This window comes from Colobus angolensis, unplaced genomic scaffold (genome assembly GCF_000951035.1).
Source record: "Colobus angolensis palliatus isolate OR3802 unplaced genomic scaffold, Cang.pa_1.0 Scaffold313, whole genome shotgun sequence".
NCBI classification, from domain to species: Eukaryota; Metazoa; Chordata; class Mammalia; order Primates; family Cercopithecidae; genus Colobus; species Colobus angolensis.
This window is the reverse complement of record NW_012116411.1, coordinates 4227977-4255096: the sequence shown is the minus strand read 5'-3', so window position 1 is coordinate 4255096 and position 27120 is coordinate 4227977. Positions and strand designations below refer to the sequence as shown.

The following is a 27120-nucleotide window of genomic DNA, read 5'->3' as shown; positions in this document are numbered from 1 at the left end:
TTTTTTATAAAGGTAATGAAGTTGATCAACACCAAAGTGATCTGGGGCAGAGGGGTACGTAAAAGACATTTAACTGTGCAGGGTACATTAACAGTATATGTGCTGATGATATTCTATATCTGAACCTGGGGTTGGTTAAATGGAGACTCAGTCTTTAATTACCTTTTAAACTACATACATGTTTTTAATACATTCAGTATATGTATTTTCATGTCATGTAAAAGTTCAAAAAAGGCCAAAAAGGCACATATCAAAACATTAACAGCAGGTGACAGAATATTTGCCAACCTGTTAGCAGGTTTTAAAACCTCCTACAATGAACTTTTAATGGGCACACCAATAAGAATACAAGCATAAAATACTTTTTAAAATTAAAGTAAAATCTTCCCAACTATGCTAAAAGCTCTAGCCTGAATATTATATACGAGCAAAAGTACTAACTAAAAACACTAGCATCTTAGAAACATTTCCTTAAATCCAAGATTTTAAAATTCCCACTCTGGCTAGCTCTAATGAAGCTCAAAACAAAATACAAAGGTTTGTACTAATAGCCCATCCTCCTAAGGGTAGAATTATTTTTCTTGCTAGACTTACAGCAATGTTAATAAAAGAAACCTCACAAAAAATTTTATACTGCCATCTAACTTTTCAAATTTGTAACTTAAAGGGGAAAAAAACAAAACACTAAAAATTTCAATACAACACAAAGGGGATTCATGAAGGAACAAAGAAAAAGCTAGCCAGGCTGACACAAACTCTCTGAAAGAGAATTTAAGGTATTTGTATAACCTAATTATCTTTAACTGTCTCTATTATTATTTGGTTGGGGAAGGGGGAATAGTAGGAAAATTAAGGTTGAAGAATAAAAAATAATTACCTTTTTCTTAGATGTTCTGCTTCCCCTTTCTCTATAGTGAGCAGAAAATAAAGAAGACTGTAGCAACAAGAAGCCAGAAATGGCAGTAGAGTCTCACTAACTACACAAGTATGATCCAGGAGCTTACAGATAACACCAAAAACACAGCCAGCCGTGCTGTCAGGAATTACAGTCAACCCAACCTAAGCAGAGAAAAACGAGATTAATTACCTCTTCAAAACAGCCCCCCTCCTGCAAATAAAACCAAAACCTGTTAATTCACGATTAACTGTACATCATTTCTACTGAAAACTAATATATACCTAACACATGCCACCTGCCACACCTTAAGGTCCTGTTTTTCTTTGAGAATTTCATCTCTAAATTAAATGACTTTGAAAACATGCAAACGCAAGAAGTGCTATTAACCCAATCCACTTTCTCCCCTTCATGACAAAGTCTTCTGAATTTTCTATAAAATGTCTACTGCTGGTTAGAAATAACTATTTAAAGGGATTATTTCATGCACTCAAAATCTGAATACCAACAATCACACTTAAAAATTTTTTAATTATTCAGGCTGGAAAACTTGCATGTGGCACCACTCCTATGCCAGGTAATTAAATGTATAAATAGCTCATTTTAAAATTAGCCTTCCTCTGCACTTTGATTTAGTCATTCAGACATGAATAAACATACCTCTACTGGAGTCAGTAAAAGATATTACTATAGTTAACATTTGACTGCTTCACTGCCCAGAAACCCAGGAAAGGTCATTAGGGTTTGTTAATTCATCTAGAATGTACTGTATGCATTGTCATTAAGGTACAGTCTAACTTGTTACTGTATATATACATGGTTTCAATCTCCTGGAGACTACTGTTGGGTAATGATTTTAGAAAGTTTGCAAACTCTGATGTCTTAACCTCCTCCACAGGCTGTGTGAAAATAGTGGCCAAGACTGATTGGCATATCGATCTTTTACTAGAATAATGAATGTAGTCAAAGGAGAGTCTAATTCTCTGGAGGCAGAGAAAAAAAAAAGTGGGCATTGTTGACGACACAGGGATAAGGACTGGAAGTCTGACAGCAGGGAGCAGGTACCAGGAATTCAAAGCAGTACTCTCTTCCAACTCAAGGGAAATAACATTTTAAAAGAGAAAAAGGAGTCTGGATGTGCCTGTATTTTATTCAAACAAGTGTGTTTCTCAAAGATATAATTTGGAGCCCTGCTTTGTACTATTATACATTACAATAAAAAGCCAAAGATAAAGAGTGTAAACACTGGAGGAAGTTAAAAGCAACTACAGAGGTATATCTAATGTGAATTTAATACCAATGGAAATGAGACAACCAATATCAAATAACAGGTCAGTCTCAGGGTTGAGTCTACACCTTCCAGGGACCACACCTTGTGCCAGGTTAGAAAATGTGCCTACTTTGGACCCCAAACCTTCTAGGTGGAACCCAGACTCCAGTCTAGATGCTGAATTCTCAATACACTGAGGGCAAGTACATGCGAATTACAGAAGTTGGAAAGGATTTGAAGTTTAATTTTCAGGTCCTTTATTTCACTGATTTAGAAAAGTGAGGTCCTAAGAAGAGACTTTTCCCAAGGTCACTCAGAATTAAATTAATAACAGCCAGGAAAAATACCAAGATTCCTCCATTCTTGCCAATGCATCATGCTGCAAGAGGCTATGGTATCATTAAGCTTAGAATTCCAGACACACTATTTCTGGGGCTATGGTAAACTCTATTCTAACCAATGCATCTTGTGTTTGTTCTTAAGAGAAAAAGTTGAAGGATACTTACCAAATGCTTACTGATGGCACTTTGCAGGATGTCAAAGTTCTGACTTCGGGCAGGAATAACCAATAAACTGTGAAAAACTGCCTGTCAGAAAAGGAGAAAACCGGTAACCAAATCAGAACATTTTAGGTAAGAAACAAGTTCAACAGATTTTTTTTTTTTTCCCTCTGAGACAGAGATTCCCTCTTGTCACCCATGCTGGAATGCAGTGATGCAATCTCAGCTCACTGCAACCCCCATGTCCTGGCTCAAGCAATCCTCTGGCCTCAGCCTCCTGAGTAGCTGGGACTACAGGTGCACACCACCACGCCTGGCTAATTTTTGTATTCTTAGTAGAGATGGGGTTTCACCATTTTGCCCAGGCTCGCCTTAAACTCCTGGATTCAAGCAACCCACCTACCTCAAGACTCCCAAAGTGCTAGGATTACAGGTGTGAGCCACTGTGCCCAGCAACAGATTCTTTTAATACTTGCTTGCTCTACATATTTATGGGAAACACGTAACAAATTACTCTGAAGATGCAAATGTCAAAGATCAAACAAATAGACCTTAATATTTGGCCTAATTTTCCAAATAATTCATCTACTAATCATTTATTGAATACTGAGCTAGCCCCTATTAGATGCCATGCACAGGAATAAAAGAATGAGAAACCTTCTCTTCTTTCTCATACCCCTCAAGTGGCTTACAATCTACCAACATGAAGACTGTACAGTAAGTCTTCACTTAACAACTTTAGCAGGTTCTTGTAAGCTATGACTTTAAGCAAAACAATGTATAATGCAATCATTTTTCCCCCCAATTAACATTATTAAAAAAAAGTTTTTCAGCCAGCCTGGTGGCTAATGACTGTAATTCTAGCACTTTGGGAGGCCAAGGTAGGCGGACTGCTCGAGCCCAGGAGTTTGAAACCAGCCTGGGCAACATAGTGGTACCTCATCTAGAAGAAAAAAAAAAAAAGTTGGGCCAGATGTGGTAGCACGTGCTTGTGGTACCACTTACTCGGGAGGTTGAGACAGGAGGATCGCCTGAGCCCAAGAGGTTGAGGCTGCAGTAAGCCACGATGGTGCCACTGCACTGTGGCCTGGATGACAAAGTAAGACACTGTCTCCAAAATAATATGTTATTCAAGGACCTGCTGTATATGTCATTTCCGTTTCCCAAAGAACCTACTGAGGATATTAAGTGAGGGCCTACTGTATTTTTATTGAGTGCTACAACAGAAAGATCTGAGTGATATGAACAAAGGGCTAACAAAAGCTTTTTTTGCCCACCTGATAGAGAAATGTATCACAGAAAAATATTTATGACCCAGAAAATACAAATATCCTGTTCAATTTATTCATAACACTGCCTCCTATTCTCTAAAGGTAAAAAAGAAATCTGCACAAAAACTGCACAAAAAGTAGAGTTAGAAGTAAAACCCCTAGTATTTTTAATTTCCTAAGTTCTCAGATAAACAAGAGGAGTCAAGAACAGTACTAAGTCCTTCACAGATACCAGTCACAGCACAAACTCTCAGAATCTGATACAGTATACTATCAAAAATGAAATATGTAAAAACATCACATGAAAAAAACAAAAATGGTAGAAGGAAGAATATCACTCTAGGAAGAGATCAGTCAATTAAGTTCAAGAGAGCTGTCAACTAGTCCTGAAAAATCAAGACTTTTTGTACTTTGTTATTTACAGATTTGACAGTGGGGGCAGGGATCAACAGATCTATACATTATTTCTCTGTAAAGTATCTTATAGATATTACCCAGATAATTTACTTGGTAACTTTTTCTTTTATAAGTAACAATCAGAAAAAACTCATTTCCAAGGCCATCTTCCTACTTCAAAACAAACATGGTGAATATTTTTATTAATCAAAGGTAAACCACATTTGAAAAGTGCACATTCAATAATGACCACTTCATCACTTCCCCTCTGCCTCCCCTTGCTGCCCTAAATGATTCAGTTCTAAAGCCAACGGGTGGGGCCAAACTAGGTAAACTTTGGCACTGGATTTGGCGGGAGTGCTGAGATGGCCCAGAGTAGACAGCCTGCAAGAACCAGAGTCCAAATGGAGTGAGATGAGGGGGGCGGGAGCAAAGGAAGACTAATTACAGAGAAGCTGATCAAGTAAATATATTAATTATAACTGGAGACAGGTTTCTATCAGAGAAAGCAGGTACGAAAAAGAAACAGGATATAACTAGAATAAACTCTGTGGTGTTGAATGATTACTTTATGTCCAGTAACAGGATACAGGAGAAGCAATACCCAACAGCAATAAGCACACCTAAATTCCACATGTCGCTTTCTAAATTCCATTCTCCACTGTTCTTTGCAGAAAACTAGTCTGCCATAACTACTCTAATATAATCTTCTCTTTCACTAATAGGAGACCACCTGAACTCTCCCCAAGTATCATACCAAGAAAGTTACATGTGCTACCATAACCGTAAGAAGATCAGCTTTCCCTGAGAACTTACAAGTCACCATACAGACCCTGAGAGATAAAAGCAAGCTGAAAACCTAAAATAAATGTAAGATTTCAAGACCTATAAGTAAACACAGTACCAGGCACTATGGGTAATAAAATGAGGATGTCATAAATAAAATGAGGATGACCCTAGCATTGTGACCAGAGTCAAACAAAGCCATGAGAGAAATAAGTTAAATAACTATAAAAGATATAGTCCCTAGAGATCGGAAGAATATGAAGAGAATTCAAAATAAAATGAATATATCAAGTTAATAAATTAATTGATACACCAACAACAACAAAAAAAGAATTAGGTTGTAACTTGAACTGAGAGACTACCCTGTTGAGAACACTGTCAAAACTGGCTAACAAAAAATAAAATCAGCCAGAAGAGAATATTACTTCAGATTTTGCATGAAAAAAATGAAACCAGTATTACTTAGGATGGCATAATTTTGCATTCTCACTGGACAAGCACCTTTGAATGTTAAGAAATAGCAGCCAGGCACAGTGGCTCATGCCTGTAATCCCAGCACTTTGGGAGGTCAAAGCAGGTAGATCACCTGAGGTCAGAAGTTCAAGACCAGCCTGGCCAACATGGTGAAACCCCGTCTCTACTAAATATAAAAAATTAGCCGGACATGGTGGCAGGCGCCCGTAATTCCAGCTAGTCGGCTAAGGCAGGAGAATCGCTTGAACCTGGGAGGCAGAAGTTGCAGTGAGCCGAGATTGTGCCATTGCACGTCACCCTGGGCAACAAGAGTGAAACTTGGTCTCAAAAGAAAAGGAAAGAAATTTAAGAAATAAAGAATAGGCTCAGGCACGGTGGGTCATGCCTGTAATCCCAGCACTTTGGGAGGCCGAAGCGGGCAGATCACTTGAGGTCAGGAGTTCAAGACCAGCCTGGCCAACATGGTGAAACCTCGTCTCTACTAAAAATACAAAATTAGCCAGGTGTGGGGGCACATACCTGTAATCCCAGCTACTCAAGAGGCTGAGGCAAGAGAATCGCTTGAACCCAGGAGGCGGAGGTTGGCAGTGAGCTCAGACTGCACCACTGCACTCTGGCTTGGGCAACAGAAAGAGTGAAACGATGTTTCCGAAAAAAAAGAGAGGCAAATAGGTATGTAATGTAGTCTTCTTTTCTCTGCCATGTCCCTGTATAGTTTTGGTATCATGTGATACTGGTATCACAGAATGAATTAAGGAGAATTCCCTCTTCCCTCCTTGATTTTTGGAAACAATTTCACGAGAATGGGTATTAGTTCTTCTTTGTACATATGGCAGAATTCAGCTGTGAATCCATCTGGTCCTGGGCTTTTCATTCTTTGGAGATCTTTTTTTTGAGATGGAGTCTCGTTCTGTCACCCAGGCTGGAGTGCAGTGGCACGATCTCGGCTCACTTCAACCTCTACCTCCTGGGTTCAAGCGATTCTCCTGCCTCAGCCTCTCAGGTAGCGGGGACTACAGACGCATGCCACTACACCTGACTAACTTTTGTATATTTAGTAGAGACAGGGTTTCACCATAGGTGAGGCTGGTCTTGAACTCCTGACCTCGTGATCCTCCCGCCTCAGCCTCCCAAAGTGCTGGGATTACAGGCATGAGCCACTGCACCCAGCCTGGAGATTTTTTTATTACCAATTTAACCATACTACTCATTATTGGTCTGTTCAGATTTTCTGTTTCATCCTGGTTCAACCTTAGGGAGTTGTATGTTTCCAGGAATTTATCCATTTCCTCTAGATTTTTCAGTTTGTAGGTGTATAGTTGTTTGTAATAGTCTCTGTGATATCAGTTGTTATGTCTCCTTTTCATTTCTGTTTTTGTCTATTTGGATCTTCACTATTCTTGCTTAGTCTAGCTACTGGCTATCAATCTTATTTCTCTGAAGAACCAACTTTGCATTTTGTTGACCCTTTGTATTGTTTTTTGATCTCTATTTCATTTAGTTCTGCTCTAATCTTTGTTATTTCAAGTCTTCTGCTAATTTTGGGCTTGGTTTGTTCTTACTTTTCTAGTTCCTTAAGGTACAGTGTTTAGGTTGTTGATTAGTAATCTTTCTACTTTTTTGATGTAGACATTTAATGCTATAAATTTCCCTCAGCACTGCTTTTCCTGTATCTCACAGGTTTTAGTATGATTTGTTTCCATTTTCAATTGTTTCTAAAATGTTCTGAATTTCTATTTTAATTTCTTCAGTGACTCAATAATTGCTCAGGAGCATGTCATCGTTCAGGTGTATGTTGTTTAATTTTGCAATATATCAATGCAAAGTGATGTATTTGCATCATTTGTAAAGTTCCTCTTGGTACGGATTTCTTATTTTATTCCACTGTGGTCTGAGAAGATACTTGGTATGATTTTGATTTTTTAAAACTTGTTGGGACTTGTTGTGACCTACCATATGGTCTATCTGGGAGATAGATAGTTCTATGTGATGATGAGAAGAATGCATATTCTGCAGTTTGTTGAGTAGAATGTTCTATAAATGTCTGTAAGGTCCACTTGGTCTAAAGTTCAACTTAAGTCCAATGTTTCTTTGTATTTTCTTTCTCAATGATCTAATGCTGAGAGTGGGGTGTTACAGCACCCCACTATTATTGTATTGCCATGTATTTCTTCCGTTAGGTCTAATAATACTTATGGAATCTGGATGCTCTGGTGTTGGGTGCATATATATTTAGAATTGTTGTATCCTCTCGCTGAATTGATCCCTTCATCATTACATAATGATTTTCTTTGTATTTTTTAAACCTGTTTTTGATTTGAAGTCTGTTTTACCTGTAAAAGTATAGCTACTCCTGCTCACTTTTGGTTTCTGTTTGTATGAGTATCTTTTACCACCTCTCTAATCCCAACTTTCAGCCAATAAGTGCTATTTGGCTTTCAGAGTTTTTTTGCTTTTTCCTTTCAGCACTTTGATAATGCCATCCCATTCTCTTTTGGCCTGTAAGGTTTCTGCTAAAAAGTCTGCTGTTAGTCTGATGGGATTTTCTTTATAAATGACTAGACACGATTCTCTTGCTGATTTTAGAATTCTCTCTTTCATTTTGACTTTAGACAGTCTGATTATGTCATGATGAAGTCTTTTCTGCAATGTATTCTCCTGAGGACTGCTGGGCCTTCTGAATCTGGATGTCTAAATCTCCTGCTAGGCTTGGAAAGTTTTCACCAATTACTTGGTTGGCTAGGTTTTCTAAACTTTAAATCTTTCTTCCCCTTGGGAATACCAATAATTCATAAGCTTAGTCACTTTACATAAGTCCCAAATGTCCTGGAGGCTTTGTTCATTCTTTTACTCCCTTATGAACACAGACACAAAATTCCTCCACAAGATACTTGCAAATCAAATCTAAAAGCACATCAAAGATAATATACCATGATGCAGGGTTTCTATCTCAGGGGTGCAAGAATGGTTCAATATACACAAATCAATAAATGTGATACTTCACATGAACCAAATTAAGGACAAAAACCTTAATTGTGTCATTATTGTGATCATTTCAAAATACACAAAAAATGCATTTGATAAAATTCAGCATCCCTTCATGATAAAAACCCTCTCAACAAACTAGGCATAGAAGAAACATACCTCAAAAGTAATAAAGGCCATCCATACATGACAAACCCACAGCCAACATCACACTGAATGAGGAAAAGTTGGAAAGATTTCTTGTAAGAAATGGAACAAGACAAGGATGCCCACTTTCATCATCCTATTCAACATAGCACATGACATCCTAGCCAGAGCAATCAGGCAAGAGAAAAAAAAGACATCCAAATTGGAAAAGAGGGAGTTGAATTATCCCTGTTTGCTGATACGATTATTTTTTAAGACATGGGGTCTCACTCTCTTGCCCCAACTGGAGTGCAGTGGCATAGTCATAGTTCACTGCATCCTCAAACTCCTGGGCTCCAGCTATCCTACTGCCCCAGCCTTCCAAGTAGAGGTATTACAGATGCATGCCACCATATCCAACTAGATGGTATGATCTTATATCTAGAAATGAATTCAAGATGTAAGATCAACATACAAAAATCAGTAATTTCTATATACCAATAACTAGTTGAGAACAAAATCAAGAAGGCAATCCCACTTATAACAGCTACAAAAACAAACAAACAAACCTAGGAATATATTTAACCAAGGAGGTAAAAGAGCTCTACAAAGAGAACTAGAAAACACTGATGAAAGAAAATGTAGATGATACAAACAAATGAAAAAACATTCAATATTCAGATAGGAAAATTGACATCATTAAAATGACAACCCTATCCAAATTAATCTTTAGATTAAATGAAACTGCTATCAAAATACCAATGTCATTTTTCACAAAATTAGAAAAAAAATCCTAAAATTAATATGGAACCAAAACAAGAGCCTGAATAGCCAAAGCAATACTAAGCAAAAAGAGCAAAGCTGGAAGTATCATATTCCCTGTGATACTTTACATTACCTACAAGGCTGTAGTAAACACAACAACATGGTACTGGTAAAAAAACAGATGCATAGAACAGAATAGAGAACCCAAAAATAATGGCACATATTTATAACCAACTCAGCTTTGACAAAATCAACAAGAACTACTGTGGAGACAGGACAACTTTTACTATAGGTGCTGGGAAAACTGGAATGTCATGCAGAAAAATGAAACTGGATCTCTCTTACAATATACAAAAATCAACTCGAGATGGATTAAACACTTAAATGTAAGATGTGAAACTACAGAAATACTAAGAACCTAGAGAAAACTCTTCTGGACATTGATCTAGACAAATAATTCATGACTAACAGCCCAAAAGCACAAGCAACAAAAACAAAAATAGACAAATAGGACTTCATTACACTAAAAAATTTCTACACAGAAAAATAATTACCTAAGCAAACAGAAAACCTGCAGAATGGGAGAAAATATAGGCAAACCATGCATCCAACAGGAGACTAATACCAAAAATTTACAATGCAAGGAACTCAAGCAACAGCAAAAAATCAAATAACCACATTAAAAAGTAGACAGGATATGAATGCGTATTTTTCAAGATGACAAATTGGCCAGAAAGGCACACATGAAAAAATGCTCAACATCATTAATCATCAGAGAAATACAAATTAAAACCACAAAGAGATATCATCTTACACTACTCAGAATGGCTATTAAGAAGACAAAGGGAACACTTATACACTGTTGGTGAGAATGTCAATTAGTACAGCCTCTGTGGAAATCAGTAGAAAGATTTCTCAAATAACTGAAAATAGAACTACCACTCGATCCAGCACGCCTATTACCATGTATGTACCCAAAGGAAAAGAAATAATTACATCAAAAAGATACCTATGTTTATTGCAGGACTATTCACAATTCACAATAGCAAATATATGGAATTGACCTAAATGTTCCAACATATGCATGGATAAAGAAAATGTGATATTTACACACAATGAAATACTATTTAGCCATAGAAAAGAATGAAATCATGCCTTCTGCAGCAACATGGATGTAACTGAAGGCCATTATCTTAAGTGAAACAAGTCAGACATAGACAAATAGCGCATATTCTTGCTTGTAAGTGGGAGCTAAAAATAATGTCTCCTCATGGACATACAGTGTGAAATGACAGACAATAGAGACTCAAAAGGGTGAATGGGTGGGAATGGGGTGAATGACAGGAGATTACTTAATGGGTACAGTGTACGTTGTTGGGTGATACTCTCAGATACCTGATTCACCACTGTACAGTCTTATGTATGTAACAAAACTGCATTTGTACCCCTAAATTTACACTCACACACAAAAGAATAAAAATAAACTTAAAAACTTAGAAATTAAATAAACCCTTAGTATTAATGTTTGTGATACTGTTTGTGTATTTAGTGTAAGTATTTGTAACATTTAAGACAATTTTGCCTATTAGGGCAAAAGATCAGCCTTGTAATTCCAATTTAAAATATGTCAGCAGCTGGGCATGATGCCATATGCCCACAGCCCCAGCTACTCAGATGGCTGAGGCAGGAGGATCACTTGAGCCCAGGAATTCAAGGCCAGCCTGGGCAAAACAGCAAGATTTATTAAAAAGAAAACACCAGGCCAGGAGCAGTGGCTCATGCCTGTAATCTCAACACTTTGGGAGGCCAAAGTGGGAGCATCTCCTGAGGTCAGGAGTTCGGCAGCCCAAAATGGCAAAACTGTCTCTACTAAAAACACAAAAAATTAGCCGGGAGTAGTGGTGGGTGCCTGTAATCCCAGCTACTCTGTAGGCTAAGGCAGGAGAAGCGCTTGAACCCGGGAGGCAGAGGGTGCAGTGAGCCGAGATAGCGCCACTGCACTCTAGCCTGGGCGACAAGAGCGAGACTGCGTCTCAAAAAAACAAAAACAAAAAACACCAAACCAAACCCCAAAACAGTAACAAAAAATACTTTTTAAAGTCAGTAGTTAATTAATTTAGACTTGTGGTTTTAATCTGAAGTTTCATTAAGTAGTACTAAAACATAAGATTTCTGATATTTATATGTTCAATTTATTGGATATCTCTAAGATTTACTTCAATTATCTGTGAAGGTTTGTCAGAAAACTGAAGTATTTGACAAATACTATTACGGTTATTTAAGAAAGTAAAAACAATTTCGTTTGTAAAAGGAATAAAATTAAATCAAAGTCCTCTTTTAAATGTTTAAATTTACTTAAAAAATAAGACTTGTAGGCCGGGTGTGGTGGCTCATGCCTGTAATCCCAGCATTTTGGGAGGCCGAGGTGGGTGGATCACCTGAGGTCAGGAGTTCGAGACCAGCCTGGCCAACATGGTGAAACCCAGCTCTACTAAAAATACAAAAAATTAGCCAGGTGTGGTGGCGCATGCCTATAATTCCAGCTACCTGGGAGGCTGAGGCAGGAGAATCACTTGAACTTGGGAGGTGGAGGTTGCAGTGAGCCAAGATTGTACCATTGCACTCCAACCTGGGTGACAAGAGCAAAACTCTTGTCTCAAAAAAATAAAATAAAATAAAAAATAAGACTTGTAAAGCAAACTTCAAAACTTAAAGAATTTGGGTTTTAAATTTAATTTTAATAAGCTACATAGTAATTCTTAAAACCAAAGGAACTGGTGAATAATCTTCATTTAAAAAGTCACTTTCAAGGATACCAACTCTTACTTAAGTCTTATCCTTCAAAACCTCAATTCTTCCTCCTACATAATGCTTTCCTCTTTTAAAAAGACAGATCTATCATTCAAATTGCTGATTTGTTCTGTTCTAGGGGCATAATTTATAAAGAATGCTTCCCTTTTCAAACTTACTTCTCCTATCCAAGATTATAAGCACTTTAAACAAGTATCTTTGAAAAGCTCTCACACAAGGCAATTCATATATAGTAACTATTGCTGGCTGATGAACTGAATTTTAATAATTATCAGTTTCTTTTTAAATGAACTATTACCTCTGTTACATCCCAATGGTGTAAAAATTGATCCAAATCTGTAAGGTAGAGAAGCACAGGGGAAAGCTGTGTCTGGATGACATGAGGAACTCCTCGAAGGCTCTGAAGCCAAGTCAACTCCTCTTTCGAAAACCCTAATTCAGGTAACAAAGAAAGCCAATTAAAAAAAAAAAAAAAGCAGTGACATTTTTCGTAATTTTTTAAAAAACAGACATGACGTATGTCTTCAAGTGAACATTCTTTAAGCTACCTTGTTTTCTCTGAGCTTCTGCATTTCATGCAATATTTTAAAAAATAAAATGCTAGCAATGAAGACAGTTAAATTCATATAATTACATAAAAGATGTGATCAGACCCAATCTATAATATAGCAAGAAACCGGTTTTACCACTTCTACTAGGGTTTTGACACTTTTACTTAGAGTGAAAGGCATAATCTTTCCAATTAATGCTAGGTTTAAAAAAGCAAATGAGCAAGTAAAAGCAATAATATACTCCTACATATATATCAAATGCTTTAGGTTCTTAGATAATAGCCCTTCAAATGTTTTAAAACTACTCCATCACCCTAAGTGTTTTTACTTTGACAATACGTGTATAGTTCATTCAACAATTTCTAGTTCCCCTTACCACCTCTATTACACTTGGCCTAACCTACACAAACAACCTGCCAAAGTCACTCCTGAAAGGTAGTTCTCAGAATGATCAGAATACCACTGATGTGGCCCAACCCTATCTACCTGGATGTTCAAATCACTATACTTCTGTAAGCACAACCTAAAGAGACAGCATCTAGTTTGATAGCCATGTCATAGTACTGACTCCCAATGAGCTTTCTAAAACCACTAAAATCTTTTTGACAACTACTATTATTAAAACACACAGCCTCCCCCACCTCAAATGTACACATTCAAAAGTATACAGTAAACATATAGGAGCTTACGTTTATCTTCTGAAATATTTATCTTGCTAGATTCAGCATAGCATTGGAACTGTCAAGTTCTTTTTGGACTCTGACACTATAATAATCATAATTATAGTGTCCTCCCCCACCTCAAATGTACACATTCAAAAGTATCCAATAAACATATAGGAGCTTACGTTTATCTTCTGAAATATTTATCTTGCTAGATTCAGCATAGTATTGGAACTGTCAAATTCTTTTTGGACTCTGACACTCTATTTATTAACTCTCCTAATTTCAAGTCTTCAGAAAATTTCAAAGAATCCCATCATTATCCAAGTATAAAATGAAAATATTTAAATAATGCATTTAAAATAATAGTACATCAAACTTAAAAATACAATAACATGACATTCAAATAATGCTCAGGGTTTTGATACTCATACTGTAAGAGATTTAAAGATAAATCATCCATCCTCCTGCCTCAGAAGCCTAACAATGAAGGTTAGAAATATTCTTTCGATTTCCACTTACTAATCACAAAAATCACTCCAAGACAGAATATTTATCATCTTCAAAACCGAACCAAACTGATAAAATGGCAAATCTTAGAAGGATAATTGTGATTCACATTAGGTTTTTCCTTTTTTAATCTGGCAAGTGAATGTGGTTACCTGTAAGTGTGGAAAATAAGAAGCTGAAATAGTCCACATCACTCATCAACCAGTCTTTAGCTAAATACTTCCATCCAGAAAATGATGATCTATGAAAAACAAAGGGAGAAGTATTACCAGAAGTGACCAACTTGACAGACTTTTCAAAGGTAGCACAGTATATAACCATTTTTCTTTACTGAAAACAAGTTTGATTTCATAGCTTAAAACCCATATATGCCTTGTATTAATTTCATATCCAAGGGCTCAAGTACCATAGCAGAAAAGTTTGAAATTCAAACATATTAATATAAACTTTCATTAAAAAGCATACTTGATCAACATATATAGTATAACAGAAAATTTCCATCCCACTTGAAAATCAGACTCTAAGGAGCCAAGATGAAGTTTTGCTTTTCAGTGGTAGGTTCAGCTGCTATGTATTTACTATTTGATTTTTATAGTCTTACCCTCAGCAAACGAGTTATGTTTAAACAAGCTTCAGCTTCCTACATAACTAAGCAAAAGGATCTTAATTAGGCAAAGAAAACTTATCTTTAAAGCCACCGCAAGGCAACTGTGTGTTCTTATTCTTAGTAAAGTTGTAACTAGGTCTATTTCACAATAGTGCAGCTAAGGTATTGGCAGAGGACTCAAAAGGAATAGCTAAATGTAAAGCAGCTTCTCATTAAATGAGGATTATTTGGTTCCTCCTATGAGATCAGTTTCTAGTGTCTCCTTTAAAAATTCCCTTCAAGGTAAAGCTAGGAAGAAAACAGATGTCAACCATGGGTGTTGCAGAAAGGCTGAGAATAATCAGACAAGCTGATACTAAAAATTTTTTATCACAGACATCTGAATAAATATCAAACAAAATTAGGAACTTCTAATTCACCTATAAGCACTTAGTAATTTTTTTACTGTTATAATAATTGCACTTATATTTATTAATATATATATTTTTTGAGATGGAGTTTCACTCTTGTTGCCCAGGCTGGAGTGCAATGGCATGATCTCAGCTCACTGCAACCTCCACCTCCTGGGTTCAAACGATTCTCCTGCCTCAGCCTCCTGAGTAGCTGGGATTATAGGCGTGCACCAACATGCTTGATTTTTTTTTTTTTTTTTGAGACAGAGTCTCGCTCTGTCGCCCAGGCTGGAGTGCAGTGGCCGGATCTCAGCTCACTGCAAGCTCCGCCTCCCGGGTTTACGCCATTCTCCTGCCTCAGCCTCCCGAGTAGCTGGGACTACAGGCGCCAGCCACCTCGCCCGGCTAGCTTTTTGTATTTTTTAGTAGAGACAGGGTTTCACCGTGTTAGCTAGGATGGTCTCGAACTCCTGACCTCGTGATCCGCCCGTCTTGGCCTCCCAAAGTGCTGGGATTACAGGCTTGAGCCACCGCGCCCGGCCGACTAATTTTTGTATGTTTAGTAGAGATGGGGCTTCGCCATGTTGACCAGGCTGGTCTCAAACTCTTGACTTCAGGTGATCCGCCTGCCTTGGTCTCCCAAAGTTCTGGGATTACAGGCGTGAACCACTGCACCCGGCCTTATTAATATTCTTACGGAGGGGACGGGCATAAAATAATGAAAACACTCTTCTTGGGTGTCATTCCCAGGTGATAAGCAAAGGTCTATGGGGGCAAGAGCACCAACTAAGGGGGTTATAAAAAGTACAGATGCTCAACAGAAAGAAGTACAAAATAGTGGTTGGAAAACAAACTATTACCTTCTTGAACTCAATGAAAACAGGAAGCCACTGTGCCATCCAGTGGCCAAAAGGGGCAGCAAATTTATTTAACAGCCTATTTAAAATTCTGACCCTGTGAAAAGTGATAAATGACAAGCAATATAGCACACTGTCTTTAAAACTATGAAAACCATATATACTTTCCAAGCCTGAACACTTCTCTGAGCAAAAGAGGGTGCTGGTGCTGATTATGCTGGGTCAAAAGGAGTAAAATGGAACTGTTCCTGGCAGACCGGGTCATATGTTCACCCTATTTGAAACCCGAGCCAACCTTCCTGGTACAAGCCAATTTCTCCTTCCTCAGAGATTTTATCTAACACCATGGAGCATCTTTCCATATTTATGCTTTCTGTTCCCCCAATCTGGCTATAAATGAATTGGGGTAGTGGGGTAAGAACTGAGAAAAGGCCACTGGATATTATGATGTAGAATGGTATGAGGAAAACATCAGATTATAAAAAAACTATAACTGGCTGGTAAAAAGGTAGAGACAGCAATTCCAAACACATTTTTTAAAAGCTGAGAGAAAATAAACATGAAAGATTTCTAGCTGATGGGTTTTTAACACATGGAATCCCTGCTTAGGTGGTACATGTCCTGCCATTAGACAAATGCTTTAATACAGACGGCAAGGTATCAGAACTACAAAAATTGAGCTAAACTTGATCTCACAGACCAATTAATGTGACAAGATAAAAATCAGAATTGAGTAAAGGAGTATTGCAGAAAAATCAATCTGGCAACAGTGCACAGGATGCATGGCACTGAGAAGCAATATTTTAAGAGTGTTAGTGGCAAATAATTTAAAAGTTGACTTTTATAGTCATGGTCAAGAAGAGGAGTTATTTTGAATAAAAAACTAAAGATATGAAGTAACCCAACATATATATGTCTGAATGAACTAACCTTCAGTCCTTTTTTTAAGATGGAGTCTCCCTCTGTCACCCAGGGTGAAGTGCAGTGGCACTATCTCAGCTCACTACGACCTCTGCCTCCTGGATTCAAGCAATTCTCCTGCCTCAGCCTCCTCAGTAGCTGGGGTTACATGCATGAGCTGCCATGCGCAGCTAATTTTTGTATTTTTAATAGAGATGGGGTTTCACCACGTTGGCCAGGCTGGTCTCAAACTCCTGACCTCAAGTGATCGCCTGCCTCAGCCTCCCAAAGTTCTGGGATTTACAGGCGTGAGCCACTGCGCCCAGCTAGTCTTATTATGACCCTATGAAAAGTGATAAAATGACAGTGCCATGGGCTCAACAAGGCTAAAAAGTCCTAATTTTGTATTCTTTTTAAAAAGGGACTACTTTAGATGGGAATAATACACCTATATAGAGAGAAGTCTACTAATGGACTCTGTACAAATACTAAAAAGCAAAATTTAATTTGGCAGACTTTAACTACAATGATAATCGTTTAAATATGAGTCTGTTAATATCAGTATTTGTAAAAGTAATATATTTTCCCAATTCTCACCACTGATCGCCACAAAAAGATAAAAGCAAAAAAAAAAAAAAACCCCAAGATTTTAAAAAACATCTTTGACAAAACTTACTAAACATAAGTGAACAGATGTTGAGGAAGACATTAAATGCATCTTCCAAGGAGAATCAATTTCAAGAAACATTCAAGGGGTGATTTAACTGAACTGAATCTAAGTTATATCTAAGGAACAGAGTGCCCTCTACTGGAAGTCAAATAAAAAACAAGCACTTAAGTTACAGAAAAAAATTTTAAAAATTTAACTTTTAAAAGGCCTAGCACTTTGCTTACACAAAACAAAGTGCAGTTTTTTAATATCTAAAAAGAAAAAACATGGAAAACTAATCAATATTTAAAATTCTTAAAAAATATGTCCAGGCCCCTTTAATGGGCATATACAAGGAAGAAATAAACCTAGAATTTTTAAATACAAACAAATTTTATTTACATGTTTTGTCCTCTGTTTTGGTAAAAGGCAAATTTACTGTCAGTTTTGAAACACACTTCCAATGACCAGAGTTAAATATCTGTCCTGGTATGAAGAAAGTCTATTAAGAGTAAGCTACTCTTATCTACCTGAGATAGGGGATCTATACAAGAAAACTTTTCAACTACAGCCTAGATTTCTATTTCTGCCTAAAACCACATCAGACCCTTCCCATTAGACCCTTCCCACAACCAGTAATACTGCTGAATACTAAAATACTATGACTGAAGATATACACATGAGGATACTTCCAACACGAGCAATATAAAACCTTTCAGAGTTTCAGAGTAAAATGGCTATGGAAAATGGCATGTAGTGCTAGCTACTTTGGAGGCCAAGGCGGGAGGATCTCTTGAGCCCAAGAGTTCAAAGCTGCAGTGATCTATGATCATGCCACTTGCACTCCAATCTGGGTAAGAGTGAGAACTTGTCTCTTGAAATATTAAAACTTTTTTTTTCTGAGATGGAGTCTCGCTCTGTCACCCAGGCTGGAGTGCAGTGGCACCATCTCGGCTCACTGCAACCTCCGCCTCCTGGGTTCAAGCAATTCTTCTGCCTCAGCCTCCTGAGTAGCTGAGACTACAGGCACATATCACCATGCCCAGCTAAGTTTTGTATTTTTAGTAGAGATGGCGTTTCACCATGCTGGCCAGGCTGGTCTCAAACTCCTGACCTCGTGATCTGCCCACCTTGGCCTCCCAAAGTGCTGGGATTACAGGCGTGAGCCACCGCGCCTGGCAAAACTTTTTAAGAAAGGTTAAAATAGTAAATTTTATGTTATGTTTATTATACCACCAGGAAAAAGAAAAGTGAGAGATTAAAAGTGATTCCTGGTCTCAGTCCACGAGCTTATTTAATTCACTAGCTACATTAAATTCTGAGCTCTCTGAAGAAAAGGTCTATATTGCAATTCCATAACAACAAAGGTTTGAAGTACAACACCCTCACCTACCAATAAATCCCCTACTACACACTTTTGTTAATTCTATTTCAACTCTTATTCCAACCTATCTATAAAAACCATTAACCAAGTAATTTGAAACTGTCTTACTCTTGTGAACTTACTCTACTTAGTGATATCAACAGTTTTAACTGTTGCATTAAGAGTAAATGAAGGTAGTATATGCGACTTCAAAAGCCTTCCATAATTCACAAATTACCAGTAAAAGGGGGAAAAGATTATACACTTAAAATACAGCTCACTTGAGCATGCTACCTCATGTGCAGTATCCCGATAAGCATGGCAGCCAAACTTGAACTGAGTCTTCCCATAATACAGCAACGACTTAACCGAGAAAGCAGATCAGCAGGCAGACTGGGTAGGAAATATACAAGCTGAACCAAACGCTGCTGAGAGTCTGCAGGGAGAACCACCACAGCACCTTCTTGTGGATCTAGTGAGGTAGATAGACATATTAACATCAACTATGAAAGACAAGCAAACCAGAGATTAATAAAGCAGATCAATTACTTCCAGTGAATTATAGGCTAACATTTTATGCTGAATTTTATGCCGAATATCAATTACATAAAAGCATAATTATATTAATATCATCAAACACTTATGTACAGCTTGTTAAGCTACTGCATAAAATAAAATACCAAACATAATTTATTTAAAGATTTAATATCCAAGTGTCTTGTTAGAAATAAAAACTTTCATGGGGGTAAAGAGGAAAAGAGATTGGGCACAAAGTAAACAAGCAATTTTGCTAAACAGTGACAATTACAACATCAACCTGACTTAAAGCAAAAGACTTGGTTTGCTGTGTGTATATATACACCTACATATATATAACCAATATTGAAAAATACATATTTAAAACTATAACCCACAAAAGGTGGAAACCACTCAAATGTTCATCACTAGACAAATGGATAAACACCAGTGACATATCCATACAATGAAATACTACTCAACAATAAAAAGGAATAAAGTACTGAAAATATTATGGTAAGTGAAACAAGCCAGACACAAAAGGCCCCATGTTATGTAATTCCATTTATAAGAAATATCCATGATAGGCAAATCCATATAGATAGAAAGTAGATGAGTGATTTCCAGGGGCTGGGAGAAGGAAGGAGTAAGGATGAACTTCCAATCAGTACAAGTTTCTTTCTGGGGTGATAAAAATGTTTTAGAATTAGACAGTGGTGATAGTTAGTTGCATAACCTTAGGAATATAGTTTTTAAAATTCATTGAACTGTATACTGTAAAATGGTGAATTTTATAGTATGTGAATATTTCAATAATGATATGTATACATACATCCCAGTTATGTTTTAATAATTCTGCTTAAAATATTAGTTAAGTCAGTTCCAGATGAATAAAGAATATATGAAAGTCATACAAGATATTCATTATAATTAATAATAAAGATATGTCTTGCCATCAGAGCAAAGGAATTTTTAAGTATCAGATTAGTTTTGAATTTATGAATAGCAAGTGGTTTGAAAGACAATTTAAGAATGCAATAAGCATCAACAATCATTAATCTTCTATATCCTAATAAATACTGAAAATGAATTTGCTGTCTGATGTTTTGTTTTGGCAGTTTAACCATGGTATTACTAATTTAGACTAAGGGAAAGGCAAAACTACAGAGCTCCCCTTAAAAACTTCTTTTGTGTATCAGGGTGGACCAATGACTACCTACGCCATTAAACAAATGAACTCTTACCATAAATTCGGAGGGCAGTAGCTTGTAAACTTTTTAGTAATTCTTTATTTGCTCGTGCTGCAGCGGTATGAATGATATCAATAAGCTGTGTAGAGAGCTCAGGATTTCGGGAGCCAAGATGAGCAAGTTGCAATGGTAAACCAGCCAGCCAACGGGATAGCACTTTACTACGATATCTTAGAAAGGCCAAAGACATCTTTGTAATTCTCAAAGACAAGGGAAATAAATTTAAACCACAAAAAAAAAAAATTTAAATATATCACAAAGTGACTAATTATGTACCAATAATACCAAATTTATTCATTTAAACATTTGAGAACCCACAAGATGCCAGCATCATTTTCCAAGGCTTTACCCACCCACTAAATTAATGTTAACTGGGGCAGTATCTAAATTGTATTCTTATTTTGAAGGATAAAGACACTTAACTATTTATCCTAATTGGTGGTGTTATACTATATTAACAAATGTACACATTCACCGTAAGTTGCTCCCATACAAAATGGCTTCAAACTTGTGCTATTTTTATTTCTTTATAATACTTGCTGGAGTGCAAATGTCTTGAATCACAGTGAACATTTTTACTAGGTCCCCTGAAAGGTTAGTGATTCTATCATGGACTTCGCTGTCAAGACAGACCTGAACTTAAGTCTCAGCTCTGCTACACATTAGCTATATAATACTCACCAATTTATTTATTTTCTGCTTCCTTCTGTAAAATGGAAGCTAACAGTATTCACCTCACAGTAGCAGTATGAAGATTACTGAGATTATATAAAGTACTTGGCTTAAAGTAAATACACGAATACGTTACAACAACTACCTATATATGTTGAGGTCTCCCAAATCTCTATCTTCCTCTCAAACATTTCTGACTATGCCAAATAAACCTCAAACTCATCTTACTGAAAAATTCCTTAGTCCACTCTTTTGTTGTCTCTCTCTAATAACACCAAACTAAGCCAGAAACTTTCTCATCTTCTATTGCCCTCACTCTTATCCCATATGCCTCAATATGTCACTAATGGCTAGAGATTCAACCTCCGTAATTTTTATGGGAAGGGAAGAGAAAGGGCTAAGATGGTTCCAACTGTCCCTTAGCTATAAGTGGACAGGTGGAAATGCATGCCTAAGCAGTCTTTTATCTGTTCAGATATGGGTATCAAGTTTACTGGCACTTTATGTATGCTTCTTTTAAAATTTTATATCATTTCCTAAATGCAAACAAGTAGGATTAAAAAGAATGAATTTCTCCAAAGATTTAATCTCTCTAAAATTATTTAAATATTTAAACAGACGACAGAAAAACTCAGCAAGATAAAAAGAAAGGAAAAATAACAAGATGTTACCTGAATCTACAAGATCTCAGTTCTTCTGTCTGATAGATTTTACTGAAAAACTTCAATAACAAAGTCCGCACTGGAAGGATAAGGCCCCTCTGCTGATATAATGTATAAACTGCCTTAATAAGAGTCTCTGTGTCCTCTACAAACAGAAAGAAAACAACTTGCATATGAATCAAAAAATGTTTTAACAGCCCCCAAATTCCTCTGAATGCACCGAAATACTTTACTTTGTTCCTATGGCAAAGCCAATTTTAGCCACAAACTGACAACTACCACTGAAGTCCTATAGCAATGGCCTAATAAAAAAAGTCAAACCAATCAGTAGTTATAGTATAAATTTTCTTAACAACAAACCTAGGAATGACAAAAACCAGAATATTAGAAAGGCGATTTAGATGGGAACTACATAGGAAAACTTTGTTTTTAAATCAAAGAATAAGTAAGCCACTCTAAAACTGACTTAATATAACTTAACATCAAGCTAGAAGAAAGGTAAAGAGACAGGGAAGATTCATGCCATATGAATCAAGGGAAAAAGTTCTCAAATTCTAGTCAAACTAGATCAGAAGAGGGTAGAGTCTTTATCAATTTGCTTCAGAGTGGACCTACCCACTTACAGATACTGTGAGCCATAAACAATTTCAGTGTTCAAGTAGACAGTAGCTACCTTCTAGGGCTTGAATATAATTAGCCTGACTACATGGAATGTTTACAAGCCATCATTTCAAAGCTACACCTTAAGATAGCACATGTAAGAGCTCTACTCTTAAATAAGGGCAAAGTAGCATCACCTACCTCTGTTTGGTTGTATTTGCATTAACCTCCAGGATACTCCCAGCAATCTGTTCAGTTGCTTACTATTTAGCCTAGAGCCATCTTCAAGGGTCTCTGTTACAAATTTCCTTATCATTTCTATCCAACTGCAATCCTTCTGCAAAGTTGACGCATTTGCCAGGGAGACCATGATATCAGACAGTGTTAAATTCAGTAAGAGATGATCTATGTTATTGGAGAGAACTGTGCAATGCTTGATGCTAGAAACAAAGACACACACATCTATAAAGCGTTACGTCTACCATGCCTGCTTCATTAGAATACTTAAATTAATCTATCAGTGGAGTTTTAAAAAATTCCCTTCTAGAATTAATAGATGGCCAAGAAGATAGGTGCATAGGCAAGACTTAGGCCACAGTTCTACAAATAAACCATTTCATTAGGGAATCAGAGTTGTTAAGAAGGTACAGAGTGTATACAGCTCAATTCATTACTCAAGGTGCTATTCACACAAAATGTAAATGCTCATAATATTGCCTGTGAACTTGAAAAATAAAACTTAAAAACCCTGACACACCTGATTTAAGGCAGATAATTACATTTGGATGGAAATAACAGCAGATCTTGGCTCTGCTTTTAACTAATCATCTGACTTAAAAGAATCACTAATCTTTCCTGGCCATAACTTTCTCATATGTGAAATAAGGAGACATATCCAGGTAAGCACTGATTTGAAACAATTTTATAATTCACCTATTAATATCAGTTTATTCACTCTAGCCAAACAAAACCCAATTTCAAAAAACCTGAAATAAAATATTTTAATTAAAACAAAATTTGCAACTTAGAACATACTCATTTCAGACTGTGGTATATTCAACAGCAGAGCTTATTTCTTTCATGTTTAGAAAAACATAAAGCTGGCTGGACGTGGTGGCCCATGCCTGTAATCCCAGTGTTTTGGGAGGATGAACTGGGAAGACTGCTTGAGGCCAGGAGTTGGAGACTAGCCTGGAAAACACAGCAAGATCCCATCTCTACAAAAAATAAAAGTAAAATTAAGGCCGGGCACGGGAGCTCACACCTGTAATCCCAGCACTTTGGGAAGCCAAAGCGGGTGGATCACCTGAGGTGAGGAGTTCAAGACCACCCTGACCAACATGGTGAAACCCTGTCTCCACTAAATACAAAAAAAAATTTGCCGGGCATGGTGGCGTACGCCTGTAATCCCAGCTACTTGGGAGGCTGAGGCAGGAGAATGTTTGAACCCGGGAGGCGGAGGTTGCAGTGAGCCGAGATTGCGCCATTGCACTCCAGCCTGGGCAACAAGAGCGAAAACTCCATCTCAAAAAATAAATAAATAAAAATACAATAAGCCAGGCATGCTGGCAAGTGCCTGTAGTCCTAGCTACTCAGGAGGCCGAGGCAGGAGCATCACTTAAGCCCACGAGTTTGAGGTTACAGTGAGCTATGATCACACAACTGCACTCCAACCTGGGCAATAAAGAGAGACCCTATCATTAAAAAACAGAAAAGAAAAATGTAAATTTGACTGAAGCCATAAATATCTCAAGTCAATCAATTGTAAAGGAAAAGATTAGTCTTGAGCAAGGGCACAGTAGTGAGGAACCACAAATACATGAGAAGAGAAATAAAAGAAATCTAGCATTATCAAGCATCAAATGTAAGACCAGGAATGACAAATGAGCCTGGAAAGATAAAATGGAACCAGGTTACAAAGAGCCAGAGGCTAAAGACATCAAAATTAATTCTGTAAGCAAAGGAATAACATGGTTGCAAGCTTCTTTCAGAGACATGATTGTGTGGCTATAAAAGGGAAAATCAGAGTTACAAACTATAAAGAAGCAGTTGTGGGGCTACTACAGAACTCCAAGCAAGAGATGGCAAGTCCAAGAACCAGGGTCAATGCTGGTATGAACTGGGAGAAGGAGGGTATTTAGAAAGAACAAAAATCAGCCAGATTTGAAATATGCTTAAATATATACAAATACATGAGTCTGAAGATGGTGGAGACAGGAGGAGTAGTCATCAAGGGTTCTAACAGTAGTGACTAATTTGATAGAGATGATGAAGAAAAAGGAGCAGAGAGATCTAGAAATTAATTCTCCATTGGATATGTTGAGTCTAAAGGATCATAATCAAATCCAGATGGAGATGGCCAACAGACAACTCGGTGTACAAGTCTGACACTGGAGGAAGTCTGAGCTATTTAATAGAAATTACCCACATGACTGCTCCTAGCTTCAAAGAAAGCTGAGAAATCTGTTTTTTATTTTGTGTAGTGGCACGTTCAGATGAAAATTAGGAATCCTATCATTAAGAAAAGAGACAGTAAACACTGGGATAGACTTGAAACATTTCTTCCCCACAGGCAGAGCTTTGGAAAATTTACCCTAACTTTATCTCAGGCAGCATAATCTATTACGATCCAGAAAGTCTCAAAGGACATCTGCAAACTTGGGACAGTTCCTTCTGCTCCTCCAATAACATATACAGAAATTTCAAAGACTAAATATACCAACCAACAATTCTAGGAGGAAGGCAGATCTCTGAGGAAACTTCGATTTCCAGTAAAGGTAGTATAGGTAATTACAATATTGCTGAAAATAACTAGAAGTGCAAGATTCCAGTACTCAAGGTTTAGTCCTGAGGGCAATTGCCAGTTCAAAAGAAAAAAGCTGCAAAACTAAGACAACCTTTTAGTGGCCCCACAAGAAAAGGAAGTCAAAAGTCAAAGCCTAGGGCCTACCAAGACACCCCTACCTTTTTTTTTTCTTGGAGACAGAGTGTTGCTCTGTCGCCCAGGCTGGAGTGCAGTGGCACGACCCTCCCACCTCAGCCTCCCAGGTAGCTGGGGTTACAGGAACACGCCACCACACCCCGCTAATTTTGTATTTTTATGGAGATGGGACTTCACCATGTTGGCCAGGCTGGTCTCGAACTTCTGACCTCAAGTGATCCGCCCGCCTTGGCCTCCAAAAAGGCTGGGATTACAGGTGTGAGACACTGTGCCTAGACAACATCCCTTCCTTGAGCTTGGCCCTTTAAGGTTTCTCTCCTAGGAAAGTAAAAGTAAGTCTTAAACCTGAATCCTAGTTCTGCATCATTCTAGCAGTTTAAAGAATAATTCTTCCTAAACTAATCTATAGATAGATTCAACACAATCCAAATCAAAGTTCTAGCAAGCTATTTGGTAACTGCTGACAAACTGATTCTGAAGTCTACATGGTAACGTCAAAGACCCAGAATACCAAACATAAGACTAAAGCAAAACAAGCTGGGCATGGTGGCTCATGCCTGTAATCTCAACACTTTGGGAGGCCAAGGCGGGAGGATCCCTTGAGCCCAGCTGAAAATCAGCCTGGGCAACATAAGGAGACCCCATTAAAAAAAAACAAAAAAAAAAACCACGAAAGCAAAACAAAGCTGGAAGACTCACATGCCCTATTTTCAAGACTCACAATAAAGCTACAATAAGCAAGACAAGATGGTATTGGTGAAACAACAAACATACATAAATTAATGGAACACAGTCCCAAAACAGACTCATGAAAATACAAGCAACTGAATTTTGACAAATGAGCAAAGGAAATTTAATGGATAAAGTATAGTCTTTCCAATGAGTGATGATGGAACAATTGGAAAGAATTCTAGAACTGAAAAATAAAAAATGAAAATTCCATGGACTTATGTTTGACTACAACTGAATAAAACTAAATAATTAAAAACTGGAAAGGATAAAGAAAAGATTAAAAAATAGGTGGAGGATTCAGTAAGTAGATGTAACATGCATTAAATTAGCCTTGAAAGGAAAGAAGAGAAATTGGCAAATGTTTAAAAGATAATACGTTTTTCAGAACTGATGAAGACATTTCATTCCAGATTCAAGATATCAGTTAAGTCCACTGAATCCCAAGCAGAATAAACAGAAAAGAAAACCACAACTGGATACATCATTGTGAAACTGCAGAAAATGAAAGACAAGAAGAAAAACTTTAGGGAAAAAAAAAACCACACACAGTTAACTCCTAAAGTATCAACAGTTAAGACTCATAGCTGACTTCTTAACGTAACAATGGAAACCAGGAGACAGTAAAATATCGTCAGTATGCTCAAAGAAAATAACTGCCAAACCTATAATATTAACCCTGCTAAAACATTCTTCAGAAATGCAAGAGAAATACATTTTTATGGGGGGAGAAAAAAATGAACTAAAGAAGACGCTAAATGATCCCAGGCAGGACTGAGATACATGAAAAACATGAAGAACAAAAAGGTAGTAAATATAAAGATAGAATTCATAGTGGTAGACAGAAGTTTACTAAATTATCAATTTTTGCTTGAAAGCTCAAATTTTATCAGTGGCAACAAATGCCATTTGTTTTCCTGGAACTAAAAGGCTCACTTTGTTCTTCTTTTTTTTTTTTTTTTTTTTTTTTCTAGTAGATA

General features: G+C 37.2%; 1 protein-coding gene across 2 annotated transcripts in view; it reads right to left on the bottom strand.

Moving 5' to 3' along the window:
- The window catches only part of TEX10 (testis expressed 10), a 47580-nt gene that overhangs the window by 5534 nt on the left and 14926 nt on the right, over positions 1–27120 (bottom strand). For both annotated transcript variants that reach the window (XM_011951026.1, XM_011951027.1), the window contains exons 5-12: positions 22672–22910; positions 21880–22015; positions 20531–20706; positions 19065–19242; positions 14155–14243; positions 12578–12711; positions 2672–2752; positions 878–1059 (exon numbers count right to left, since the gene is read on the bottom strand). In XM_011951026.1, coding sequence (XP_011806416.1) covers positions 878–1059; positions 2672–2752; positions 12578–12711; positions 14155–14243; positions 19065–19242; positions 20531–20706; positions 21880–22015; positions 22672–22910 — 1215 coding nt within the window. The remainder of the gene's footprint in view (positions 1–877; positions 1060–2671; positions 2753–12577; positions 12712–14154; positions 14244–19064; positions 19243–20530; positions 20707–21879; positions 22016–22671; positions 22911–27120) is intronic.